Here is a 12,773-nt window from a genome sequence, read left to right as displayed (position 1 = left end):
GCTCACAGCAACCTCCAACTCCTGGGCTCAAGCGAGTCTCCTGCCTCAGCCTCCCAAGTAGCTGGGACCATAGGCGCCCGTCACAACGCCCAGCTATTTTTTGGTTGCAGCCATCATTGTTGTTTGGCGGGCCCGGGCTGGATTAGAACCCACCACCTTGGGTGTATGTGGCTGGTGCCTTAGCCACTTGAGCGACAGGCTCTGAGCCAGGCTACAGGAAGCTTTAACCATAACTAACTAATACAACATGAAGAACCCCCTAGGGAAAGGCTCGTGTGGGAGGAAAACCCATTATCTTAATCTTCCCAGCTCTATGTTGTGTTAACTTTTTCCTCCTTCTCTATGCTCATATCTATATTTTAAGTGTCCACAAGATATGACGCAACCACCAATTCCTGGGCTATGGTGATTCTCTTGCCTCAGCCTCCCTAATAGCTGGGACTACAGGTACCCACCACAATGTCTGGCTATTTTTTGTTGCAGTTTGGCCAGGGCTGGGTTTGAACCCACCATCCCTCAGTATATGGGGCCAGTGCCCTACCCACTGAGCCACAAGCGCCACCCTGTTTTTTGTTTTTTAACAGAGTCTCACTCCTTTGCCTGGGTAGAGTGCCCTGGCACCAGCCTAGCTCACAGGAACTTCAAACTCTTGGGCTCAAGCCATCCTCTTGCCTCAGCCTCTCTAGTAGTGACTGTACCTCCCTAGTATCTGGGACTAGTTGCCTGCCACAATGCCAAGCTAGTTTTTCTATTTTTAGTGTATGTGCGCCAAAGCAAGCAAAAGTTTTTCTATTTTTACTAGAGACAGGGTCTAATTCTTCTGGAAGTTCTGAGTTCAAAGGATCCTCCCATCTTGGCCTCCCAGAATGCTGGGATGCTAAGATTATGGGTGTGAGGCACTGTGCCAGGCCAGGAAAAAAGTTTGAGAATACCTAATATAGGCCAGATGTGGTGGTTTATGCCTGTAATCCTAGCACTCTCAGAGCCTGAGGCAGGTGGATTGCCTGAGCTGAGGAGTTAGAGGCCAGTCTGAGCAAAAACAAGACTCTCTCTCTACTAAAAATAGAAAAACTAGGCCAGGTCTGGTTGCTCATGCCTGTAATCATAGCACTCTGGGAGGCCGAGGCAGGTGGATTGCCTGAGCTCTGGAGTTCAAGATCAGCCTGAGCAAGAGTGAGACACATTCTCTAAAAATAGCTGGGCCTTGTGGCAGGTACCTGTAGTCCCAGCTACTTGGGAGGCTGAGGCCAGGGGATTGCTTAAGCCCAGGAGTTTGAGGTTGCTGTGAGCTATAAATCTAGGGCACTCTACGGGGCAGGGAGGGCAGAGTAAGACTTTATCTAAAAAACAAACAAACAAACAAAAGAGAATACCTAATCTAGAGGGTGGTGGGTAAGGATTACAAGAGGTGACACAAAAGTACCTGCCTGGCATATCCCTCCTTTACTGCCATACCCCCAGACTTATTTGTTTTATTTATTTTTTTGAGGCAGTCTTACTCTGTTGCCCTTAGTAGAGTCCCAGGGCATTACAGTTCACAGCAACCTCAAACTCCTGGGCTTAAGCGATTCTCTTGCCTCAGCCTCCTGAGTAGCTGAGACTACAGGTGCCCACCACAACACCCAGCCATTTTTTTGTTGCAGTTATCATTGTTTTAGCAGGCCTGGCCCAGGCTTGAACCCACCACCTTTGGTGTATGTGGCCAGTGCCCTACTCACTGAGCTATGGGGGTCAAGCCCCCAGACTTCTTTAGATAATTTCAGCTATAGGGACCATAGCTGAAGACTTTACTTCTCTGTATCTTTCTGCTCAAAATTATCTCAGATTTTTTTTTTTTTAATTTAAAGAGGTTTATTCTAAGCCAAATATGTGTGACCATGGCCAGGAGAGCCATGCCCAAGAAGTCTTGTGTAAATGGTCTTGCTGTGGGTGACGGGTTTGGTTTTGTTTTTTTTCTTATTGAATGGTAACTGTGTACATTGATGCACTTTGGGGGTACAGTGTGGTGTTTTCACACACAATCCAAGACACTTCCATCAAACTGGTTAACATAGCCTTCATATAACTTTGTTAGTTATTATGTCAAAACATTCATATTCTACTCATAGAAAGATTCACTTGTACCCTTGCAAGATGAACCACAGAAGTGAACCCTCGAATCCCTCTCCCTCCACCCTCTCCCCTATCTCAGATGTTTTGAAGTGAGGCCATTCAAATAATAGGAGGCAACCAAAACTAAGCAATGCTAAATAATTTGTACCCTGTCACCCAGTTGAGATTTGCACACCCGTAGTGTGAATCCACATCTTGTTGCTGTTTTGTCCATTTCACAAATATTTAAACTTTTTTTCCTGGAGAGTGGTAAGGGATTCTGGGAAGCTTGAGCACCCCCTAAAAGGGCTTTTGTTCCCAGTACCCCTTTGTCCCCACAATGATGTCATTACTAAGAAGCAAGAAAAACAAGTTCTTTCCTCCCAAGAAAAATATACTTTTCTGATAAGAAGATTTGAAATTGGTCAGCAATGTTTAGTTTTTTTTTTTTTTTTGAGACAGTGTCTCACTTTGTTGCCTTGGGTAGAGTGCTGTGGTGTCACAGCTCACAGCAACCTCAAACTCTTGGGCTTAAGTGATTCTCTTGCCTCAGCCTCCCAAGTAGCTGAGACACAGGCACCTGCCACAATGCCCAGCTATTTTTTTAGAGATGGGGGTCTCTCTCTCATTCAGGCTGATCTCAAACTTGTGAGCTCAGGCAATCCACCAGCCTGGGCCTCCCAAGTGTTGAGATTACAGGTGTGAGCCACTATGCCCAGCAGTCAGTAATGTTTAAATATACACTAATTACATTCACCACACTCTCTGCAATAGGCCTCAAATATTTACTCCTCCCAAATGTGGCTTGTGCCTTTTAATGATCATCTACTCTTATCCCCCCACCCCAGTAATCACCATTCTCTGCTTCTATATTTTAGATCCCATTTGTGTGGGGACATGGTGTTAGTCTATGAACCATAGATGTCAGAAAACAAGGCTGACCAGTAACTCCTTCTCCAAACCCTTCAGCTACTACACTACTTTGCCCCAAAACAGGCCCCATTCCAATCAAAATGGGCACCTTTGATTAGTCTTCTTACCCACTGCAAATAAGCCCTGAAAGAAATACCCATAGCCAGAACTCTTAACATGTGTTCCTCCTTTCATAAGTACTATCCCTTTTAATCTACAGAGATCTATGGATTTCACATGCACCACAGAAAGTCCACTATCCCTCCCCAAATACAAACAAACACTTCTTTTTTAATGTTTTATTTTTCATACTTGTGCAAAATTACAAAGCCAAACAACACTGCTTGACTTTGGAGTGCTGTTCTGCAAAGCAAAAATTCGTACAGAAGGTGGCAGTGTTGATTGGTTTAGACAAAGTACAACTTCCATGAAATGCAAAGAATATTAAAGAACATATTGGCTATACTATAAAAATATAATGAAGCCAGGTAGTTATAATCAGATTACAAATTACTAGTAGTAAAGTGCTACAGGAGGAAAAAGTATAGGGCAATAGCAAAGTCCTTGAGTTCAAACTGTCTGCCTCCAACATAAAGGTGGATAAAGAAAGGAATGAAGGCTCTCCTAATCCACCTCCTCAATGGTGGGGCCAGACCCAGAGCCCCCCTTGGGGGCCTGAGCCCCGAAGCCACCTGCCCCGGGACCACCCGTACCCTGATACAGTCCGCTGATGATGGGGTTACACACCTGCTCCAGCTCCTTCCTCTTGTGCTCAAACTCGTCCTTCTCCGCCAGGGTGTTGGCGTCCAGCCAGGAAATAACCTCCTGACACTTGTCTAGCACCTTCTTCTTGTCCGCCTCGCTGATCTTGCCCTTGAGCCCCTCGTCTTCCACCGCGCTCTTCATGTTGAAAGCGTAGGACTCCAGGGCGTTCTTGGCAGACACCCTCTCGCGCTGCACCTCGTCTTCCGCCTTGTACTTCTCCGCCTCCTGCACCATGCGCTCGATCTCCTCCTTGCTCAGGCGGCCCTTGTCGTTGGTGATGGTGATCTTGTTTGCCTTGCCGGTGCTCTTGTCCGTGGCGGTGACGTTCAGGATGCCATTGGCGTCGATGTCAAAGGTCACCTCGATCTGGGGCACTCCCCTGGGGGCCGGAGGGATGCCGCTCAGCTCGAAGCGGCCCAGCAGGTTGTTGTCGCGCGTCATGGCTCTCTCGCCCTCGTACACCTGGATCAGCACCCCCGGCTGGTTGTCGGAGTACGTGGTGAAGATCTGCGTCTGCTTGGTGGGAATGGTGGAGTTGCGCTTGATCAGGGCAGTCATCACGCCGCCGGCCGTCTCCAGCCCTAGAGACAGGGGAGCCACGTCCAGCAGCAGCAGGTCCTGCACGTTCTCGGACTTGTCCCCCATCAGGATGGCTGCCTGCACCGCCGCCCCATACGCCACCGCCTCGTCGGGGTTGATGCTCTTGTTGAGGTCGCGCCCGTTGAAGAAGTCCTGCAGCAGCTTCTGCACCTTGGGGATGCGCGTGGAGCCCCCTACCAGGACCAAGTCGTGGATCTGAGCCTTGTCCAGCTTGGCGTCCCGCAGAGCCTTCTCCACCGGCTCCAGGGTGCTTCGGAACAGGTCCGAGCACAGCTCCTCGAACCTCGCCCTGGTGATGGACGTGTAGAAGTCGATGCCCTCAAACAGGGAGTCGATCTCCAGGCTGGCCTGGGTGCTGGACGACAGGGTCCGCTTGGCCCTCTCGCAGGCGGTGCGCAGCCGCCTCACCGCTCGCTTGTTCTGGCTGATGTCCTTCTTGTGCTTCCTCTTGAACTCCTCCACGAAGTGGTTCACCAGCCGGTTGTCGAAGTCCTCTCCGCCCAGGTGGGTGTCCCCGGCAGTGGCCTTCACCTCGAAGATGCCGTCGTCGATCGTCAGGATGGACACGTCGAAGGTGCCCCCGCCCAGGTCAAAGATGAGTACGTTGCGTTCCCCCTTGCCGGTCCTGTCCAGGCCATAGGCGATGGCGGCAGCCGTGGGCTCGTTGATGATCCGCAGCACGTTGAGTCCCGCGATCACTCCCGCATCCTTGGTGGCCTGACGCTGTGAGTCGTTGAAATAGGCCGGCACGGTGATCACCGCGTTGGTCACCGGGTAACCCAAGTACGCCTCGGCGATCTCCTTCATCTTGGTCAGCACCATCGAAGAGATCTCCTCGGGGTAGAACGCCTTGGGCTCCCCCTTGTAGGTCACCTGCACCTTGGGCTTGTCGCCGTCGTTGATCACCTGGAAAGGCCAGTGCTTCATGTCTGACTGCACCACCTGGTCGCTGTACTTGCGGCCGATCAGCCGCTTGGCGTCAAACACCGTGTTCTGCGGGTTCAGCGCCACCTGGTTCTTGGCCGCATCCCCGATGAGCCGCTCGGTGTCCGTGAAGGCCACGTAGCTGGGGGTGGTGCGGTTGCCCTGGTCGTTGGCGATGATCTCCACCTTGCCGTGCTGGAACACACCCACGCACGAGTAGGTGGTGCCCAGGTCGATGCCGATGGCTGTGGCTTTGGCCATGCTGGTGCCTGTGCCCTGGGTTCTGGTCTGAGAAAGAATCCGGGAGAGATCTGCTACGCGATCCGGGACAGGAGATCGGTTTCTTCTGAAAGCCGGAGACTGGATTCAGAGGAGGCGGTAAGTCTAGCGGAGCCCCACTGACAACCTCACAGTTTTTCTCACGATGCGATTTCCGCTACGCCTGCAAGGCTCGGCTTTTATAAGTCATCCTCGAGCTCCGCCTTTCCCGTATTCAGCCAATCATAGAGCTTAGTGGGGCTGCCAAGTCCGGAATATTCCAGGGGTTTCGCCTCCCGTCCTGCCCCCGGGCTTCCTGGGACCAATAGGCGATCAGGGCGCCGCCCCTCCTCGGAACTCTCCAGACTCTTCTGGGATTCACTGGAGCGTACTGGCGATCTGAGAGGAGGGGAGGAGAGGATCTGAGCGTAGGCGGCGAGAGGCCCTGGTGGGAGTGTTTGTTGACTTGGTATCTGAGGCAATGCTGGCCGCCAGCCGGGTGTGTGAGATTGACGGGAAGGGTCTGTGCTAATCTTGTCACCGTAAAGTGAAGCGAGGTTTGTGGGATGACTGCAGGGACACCCAGAATACTAGCAAATTGACCATAGGGTTAAAACAAAAACAAATACCACAGAAAAAATCCCGGTGTTTCTGAAAGACAGCGGGACACTGATAGGCTCGTGAGATTCTGATTAGACTGTGGCTGCTACGGAGAGGCCGCCTTTGGGTCCTCTTGCCGAGGGAGCAAACGTGTCGGGCTGCCTGAAGAATACCATGTCCATCTGGGGCGTTTTTCCCATTTTAGGTTTACAGTGTGAACCAGAAGGAAAGAGCTAATGCAATGTAATTTTTGTCATCCTCTTTAACCTACAGGGATATGACATCCAGAGATGGGATGGCTTTTAAATTTTCAAAAGAAAAGTAATTGTTATTTTAAGGAAACGGTTCTTTTGCTAGGTGCAGTGGCTCACGCCTGTAATCCTAGCACTCTGGGAGGAGACACGTGGACTGCTGGAGCTCCGGCGTTGGAGAACAGCCTGATCAAGAGCGAGACCTCCCCACCCCGTCTTTAAAATAGCCGAGCAGGGCGGCGCCTGTGGCTCAAAGGGGTAGGGCGCCGGCCCCATATACCGGAGGTGGCGGGTTCAAACCCGGCCCCGGTCAAAAACCAAAAACTGCAAAAAAAAAAAGCCGGGCATTGTGGCTGGTGCCTGTAGTCCCTGCTACTGGAAAGGCTGAGGCAAGAGGACCGCTTGAGCCCAAAGTTTGAGGTTGCTGTGAGCTATGACGCCATGGTACTCTCTCTACCTAGGGTAACAGAGTAAGACTGTCTTTAAAAAAGAAAGAATTTTTTTCTTTTTTTCCTCTTGTATTTATTTATTTTTTCTGGTCGTTCTTCCTTCGGGGAAAAAGACAGTTCTTAATGAGAGAAGGCCCCAGCGACCAGGAAAGGAACACGCTGCGGGGTGGGAGGGCTTGGGTGTACCACGCCCTGTCCTCACCCATAGCCGCTCCCATGTGCTTGGACTGAACATTAGTGAGAACAAAATTTTCCAGAGAGTGTTAGGTGTCTTTAAAGCCTTGTGGCTTTGTCCCTTTCTCTCACGTTCCTAGCTTGGGGTCTGGGCCACATCCTTTCTACTTTCTTCTCTATCGCTGGGTGGTGGGTGGGGCCGAGGTTAGCCTCAGAGTCCCCTTAAAATCTTCTACCTGTCGCTGCTGCCCCTGACTGTCCACCACTTTTAAGTGAAATGTAACTGGTTGGTGAGGGAGGGGCGAAAGAATGGTTGGTTCTTTTGAACAACTTCACATACAACAGCTGTGACACCTGTTTTAGGCAAACTATGTTGAGTGACATTGTGAAGTTGAGAGGGTTTGGGACCCAGGTTCTAATTTTAGCTTCTTTATAATCTAAGGTTATTTATCATATACTTGATTCACTCACTTAGGTTTTTATTCTAGATACCAACTTCCTGCAGATTTCTCTCCCTCTTTCATTTTTTACACAATTATATTTAGTAATCTACTTTGCCTTTATTTATTTATTTATTTTTTTTACCCTTCATCCATTGTGTGTATGCAAGATCCTATGTTAGGTGCTTTTCTTGGAATCCAAGGGGATTCAGTTCACTCTCTCATTTGCTTATCTAAACTGATGTTGCTTTAATAATCTACGGGTGTCTGCATGCTTGCACATGCAGGCAGGCAATAATTTTTACAGTAAGATACAACTCCCTAATGAGTCACCTTTCTAAACTAGTCAAACTGGTCAAACTTCAGGAATTTTCCAAAACATTTTTCTAAGCTGTCTCTGACTGGGGGATCCCCCCAATTTTAATCTTAGCTGCACATGCGCATCCTTCCAGAGACCCTTAACCTTACCCCTCCCTCCATAAGCTTCCTCACCATGAACTACTGCCACTGGCAATTCTGGTTTAATTCCTTTCCATCTTCCAAATATGTAATATAAAATATTACTCTATTGTCTTGAAGCAAAGAGCATTCACTGTTTCCATTGCCTGGCAGGTGGACTTGGTGATAGGACCCTAAATCTTGGTGCTGCCAGGGTAGCAGAAAACAGATCTACTGGAAATGGTCTGTCTTTCTTTCTTATTTTTTTTTTGAGACAGAGTCTCACTTTGGCGCCTTCGATAGAGTGCCCGAGGTCCATGGGGTCACAGCTCACAGCAATCTAAAACTCTTGGGCTTAAGAGATTCTCTTGCTTCAGACTTCCAAGTAACTGGGACTACAGGCGCCTGCCACAACATGGCTATTTTTTTTTCTTGGTTGCGGTTGTCATTGTTGTTTAGCAGGCCCAGGCTGGGTTCGAACCTGCAAGCCTCCGTGTACGTGGCCAGACCTCTAACCACTGAGCAACAGGCACCAAGCTGGAAACGGTCTTTTCTTTTCTTTTTTTTTTTTTTTTTTTTGAGATGGAGCCTCAAGCTATCCCCCTGGGTAGAGTGCCATGGCCTCACAGCTCACAGCAACCTCCAACTCCTGGGCTCAAGCGAGTCTCCTGCCTCAGCCTCCCAAGTAGCTGGGACTACAGGCGCCTACCACAGTGCCGGCCATTTTTTGGTTGCAGCCATCATTGTTTGGCGAGCCCGGGCTGAGGATTCGAACCCGCCACCTTAGGTGCATGTGGCTGGCGCCTTAGCCGATTGAGCCGCAGGCGCTGAGCCAAAACGGTCTTTTCAATGAAACAGTCAGCTAAACACCTGTGGTCTGAGTGTACAGGAGAATAGTTGACTTATGCTTTAAAATTTTTTTAGACAGAGTCCAGTTCTGTTACCTGGATAGAGTGTAGTGGCATCATCCTAGCTCACTGTACCCTCAAATTCCTGAGCTCAAGCCACCATGTCTAGCAATTTTTCCATTTTTAGTAGAGATAGTGTCTCAGTCTTGCTCTGGCTGGTCTCACACTCTTGAGCTCAAGCAATCCTTCTTACTCAGCCTCCCAGAGTATTAGGCCCCTACAGGGGCTAGTTGACCTACCTTTTAAATTAAGTCTCTGTGGATTAGCCTAGTAACCTATACATCTATATTCCTTGTCCATTTCCTGACAAGGAGAAGGTCAGCAATTTGTCTTTGCTTTTAGACAAAATGCTTCTCAAGGCAGAAGCCCAGATTTAAGTTTATTTATTTATTTTTGAGACAGATGTCGCCCTGGGTAGAGTGCCAGGGTGTCACAGCTCACAACAATCTCAAACTCTTGAGCTTAAGCGATTCTCTTGCCTCAGCCTCCCAACAGGCGCCCACCACAATGCCCAGCTATTTTTCTGTAGTAGTTGTCATTGTTGTTTGGCAGGATGGGGTTGGGTTCAAACCCACCAGCCTTGGTGTAGGTGGCTGGTGCCCTAACCCTTGAGCTATGGGCGCCACGCCTATTTGTTTATTTTGAGACAGAGTCTCACTTTGTCACCCTTGGTAAAGTGCTATAGCATCATAGCTCACAGCAACCTCAAACTTTTTTTTTTTTTGAGACAGAGCCTCAAGCTATTGCCCTGGGCAGAGTGCTGTGTCATCACAGCTCACAGCAACCTCCAACTCCTGGGCTCAAGCACGTCTCCTGCCTCTACCTCCCAAGTAACTGGGACCACAGGTGCCAGCCGTAAAGCCCGGCTATTTTTTGGTTGCAGCCATCATTGTTGTTTTGGCTGACCCAGGCTGGATTCGAACCTGTCACCTTAGGTGTATGTGGCTGGCGCCTTAGCTACTTGAGCCACAGGCGCCAAGCCAAACTTTTTTTTTTTAGACAGACTTTCACTATGTCACCCTTCATAGAGTTCTGTGGCTCACAGCTCACAGCAACCTGAAACCATTGGGCTTAAGTGATTCTCTTGCCTCAGCCTCCCAGTAGCTGGGACTACAGGCACCTGCCACAATGCCCAGCTGTGTTTTTTTTGTTATTATTGTTGTTGTTTAGCAGGCCTTGGCCGGGCTCGAACCCACCAGCCCTGCGGCATGTGGCTGGCGCACTAACCACTGAGAAATGGGCGCCAAGAGGAGCCAACTCAAACTCTTGGGCTCGTGATCCTTTTGTCTTAGCTTCTCAAGTAGCTGGGACTACAGGTGTTCCTCTCTTAAAATGCCTGGCTATTTTTAGAGATGGTGTCTTGCTTTTGCTCAGGCTGGTCTTCAACTTCTGATCTAAGGGATCCATCCGCCTTAGCTTCCCAGAGTGCTAGGATTATAGGTGTGAGCTATCTCACCCTGCCCCAGATACAAGTGTAAGTGCTGTCTAAGGTGAATATAAGTACCCCAAGAGAGACTCAGGGCCCATAGCACAGTGGTTACAGTGCCAGCCGCATACACCGAGGGTGGCAGTTGGAGCCCGGCCCAGGCCAGCTAAACATCAATGATAACTGCAACAAAAAAGCTAGGTGTTGTGCCGGGCACCTGTAGTCCCAGCTACTTTGGAGGGTGAGGCAAGGGAACCCCTCTGGGACACAAAATTTTTTTTTTTTTTTTTTTTTTTGAGACAGAGCCTCAAGCTGTCCCCCTGGGTAGAGTGCTATGGCTTCACTGCTCACGGCAACCTCCAACTCCTGGGCTCAAGCGAGTCTCCTGCCTCCGCCTCCCAAGTAGCTGGGACCACAGGCGCCCGCCACAATGCCCGGCTATTTCTTGGTTGCAGCCAGTATTGTTGTTTGGCAGGTTCGGGCTGGATTCGAACCTGTCACCTTAGGTGTATGTGGCTGGCGCCTTAGCAGCTTGAGCCACAGGCGCCGAGCCTGAGCTCAAGAGTTTGAGGTTGCTGTGAGCTGTGACACAACAGCGCTCTACTGAGGGGGACATAGTGAGATTCTGTCTCAAAAAAAAAAAAAAGAAAAAGGACCCCAAGAGATTTTCCAAAACTTTAATTTGATTAATTTCAGAATTAAATTTTTATTGGGTTTCATGTTTGGAAGAGCTCAGGTTTTCTAGCTGGAATACAGGTCAAGTACTTCTCAAGGGATTGGGAAGGGGACTGAACACTGGCTGTCAAGAGCACAGACTGCCAAGTAGTAAGTGTGGAGGAGGAGAGCCTTCCTCAGCTTGATGATCTTTTCCCCTCCTACTTTTTTTTTTTTTTTTTTGAGACAGAGCTTCAAGTGTCACCCTGGGCAGCTGTCACCCTGGGTACCCTATGGCATCACAGCTCACAGCAACCTCCAACTCCTGGGTTCAAGTGATTCTCCTGCCTCAGACTCCCAAGTAGCTGGGAGTACAGGCGCCTGCCACAATACCCAGCTATTTTTTGGTTGCAGCTGTCATTGTTGTTTGGCGGTCCCGGGCTGGATTCAAACCCGCCAGCTCAGGTGTATGTGGCTGAAGCCTTAGCCGCTTGAGCCACAGGTGCTGAGCCTACCTTTTTTTAAAATCTAATTAATTAATTAATTAATTTTTGTAGAGACAGAGTTTCACTCTATCACCTTAGGTAGAGTGCTGTGGCCTCACAGCTCACGGCAACCTCCAACTCCTGGGCTTAGGCATTTCTCTTGTCTCAGCTTCCCAAGTAGCTGGGACACAGGCGCCGCCACAATGCCCGGCTATTTTTTGTTGCAGTTTTTGGTCGAGGCCGGGTCTGAACCAAAAAAGTATCTGGGGCCAGTGCCCCACTCACTGAGCCACAGGCGCCACTCCCCTGTTCTTGTATTTTCTCAATCAGTACAGTTTTCTCCTCAATTCTTTTTTTTTTTTTTCTGAGACAGAGTCTCACTTTTGTTGCCCTCAGTAGAGTGCTGTGGCATCATAGCTCATAGCAACCTCAAACTCTGGGTTCAAGCGATTCTCTTGCCTCAGCCTCCCAAGCAGCTAGGACTACAGGCAACCGCCTCAATGCCTGGCTATTTTTAGAGACGAGGTCTTGCTCTTGCTCAGACTGGTCTCACTGGAACCTGTGAGTTCCGCAATCCACCCACCTCAGCCTCTCAGAGTGCTAGGATTATACATGTGAGCCACTGCACCCAGCCCTCAATTCTTTTGGTTTTAAAAGATGTAAGGCCAGGCAGAGTGGCTCACACCTGTAATTCTAGCACTTTGGGAAGCCGAGACAGGTGGATTGTTGAGCTCACACGTTCTAGACCAGCCTAAGCAAGAGTGAGGCCACGTCTCTAAAAATAGCCAAGCGTTGTGGCGGGTCCCTGTAGTCTCAGCTGCTTTGGAGGCTGAGGCAAGAGAATTGCTTGAGCCCAAGAGTTTGAGGTTGCTGTGAGCTATGATGCCATGCACTATCAAGGCAACAAAAGTGAGACTCTGTCTGGAAAAAAACAGTGGTATAGTTTTATCTAGAAGAAAGCAAAAGAGGTTTAACTGATACAAAACCTAGAGCCAGGCATTCTTTTTTTTTTAGAGACAGAGTCTCACTTTATGGCCCTCAGTAGAGTGCTGTGGTGTCACAGCTCACAGCAACCTCCAGCTCTTGGGCTTAGGTGATTCTCTTGCCTCAGCCTCTTGAGTAACTGGGACTACAGGTACCCACCACAATGCCTGGCTATTTTTTTGTTGCAGTTTGGCCGGGGCTGGGTTTGAATCTACCACCCTCAGTATGTGGGGCCAGTGTGCTACTCACTGAACCACCCGTGCCGCCCAGAGCCAGGCATTCTTAACAATCAATGGCAAAATATCCAATGATACAAGAACTCTGGAGATATCCAGAAGCACAGACAAAAAATTGAGAAGAAGTCCTGGATTTGCATGTGAGCTTTTTTTCTTGAAGGTGTCTTTTTTTTTTTTT

General features: G+C 49.3%; 2 protein-coding genes across 2 annotated transcripts in view; both read right to left on the bottom strand.

Moving 5' to 3' along the window:
- Positions 1 to 3,290: 3,290 nt before the first annotated feature.
- Positions 3,291 to 5,713, bottom strand: LOC100946722 (heat shock 70 kDa protein 1). The gene has a single exon (XM_003789034.3). The coding sequence runs from the start codon at positions 5,551 to 5,553 to the stop codon at positions 3,628 to 3,630; it is 1,926 nt and encodes a 641-aa protein (XP_003789082.1). The 5' UTR covers positions 5,554 to 5,713; the 3' UTR covers positions 3,291 to 3,627.
- LOC100945458 (heat shock 70 kDa protein 1) overlaps positions 3,291 to 12,773 on the bottom strand; it is a 24,631-nt gene continuing 15,148 nt past the window's right edge. Inside the window, exon 2 of the mRNA XM_012804753.2 lies at positions 3,291 to 3,636. Within this exon, the coding sequence (XP_012660207.1) occupies positions 3,628 to 3,636 (9 nt within the window). The 3' untranslated portion in view covers positions 3,291 to 3,627. The remainder of the gene's footprint in view (positions 3,637 to 12,773) is intronic.

Source organism: Otolemur garnettii, unplaced genomic scaffold (assembly GCF_000181295.1).
Source record: "Otolemur garnettii isolate 467f Iridium unplaced genomic scaffold, OtoGar3 scaffold00031, whole genome shotgun sequence".
Lineage (NCBI taxonomy): Eukaryota > Metazoa > Chordata > Mammalia > Primates > Galagidae > Otolemur > Otolemur garnettii.
This window is presented reverse-complemented; position numbering and strand designations above follow the sequence as displayed.

Coding starts and splice junctions, on each gene's coding strand:
- LOC100946722 (XM_003789034.3), bottom strand. CDS start 5,553: ATGGCCAAAGCCACAGCCATCGGCATCGACCTGGGCACCACCTACTCG.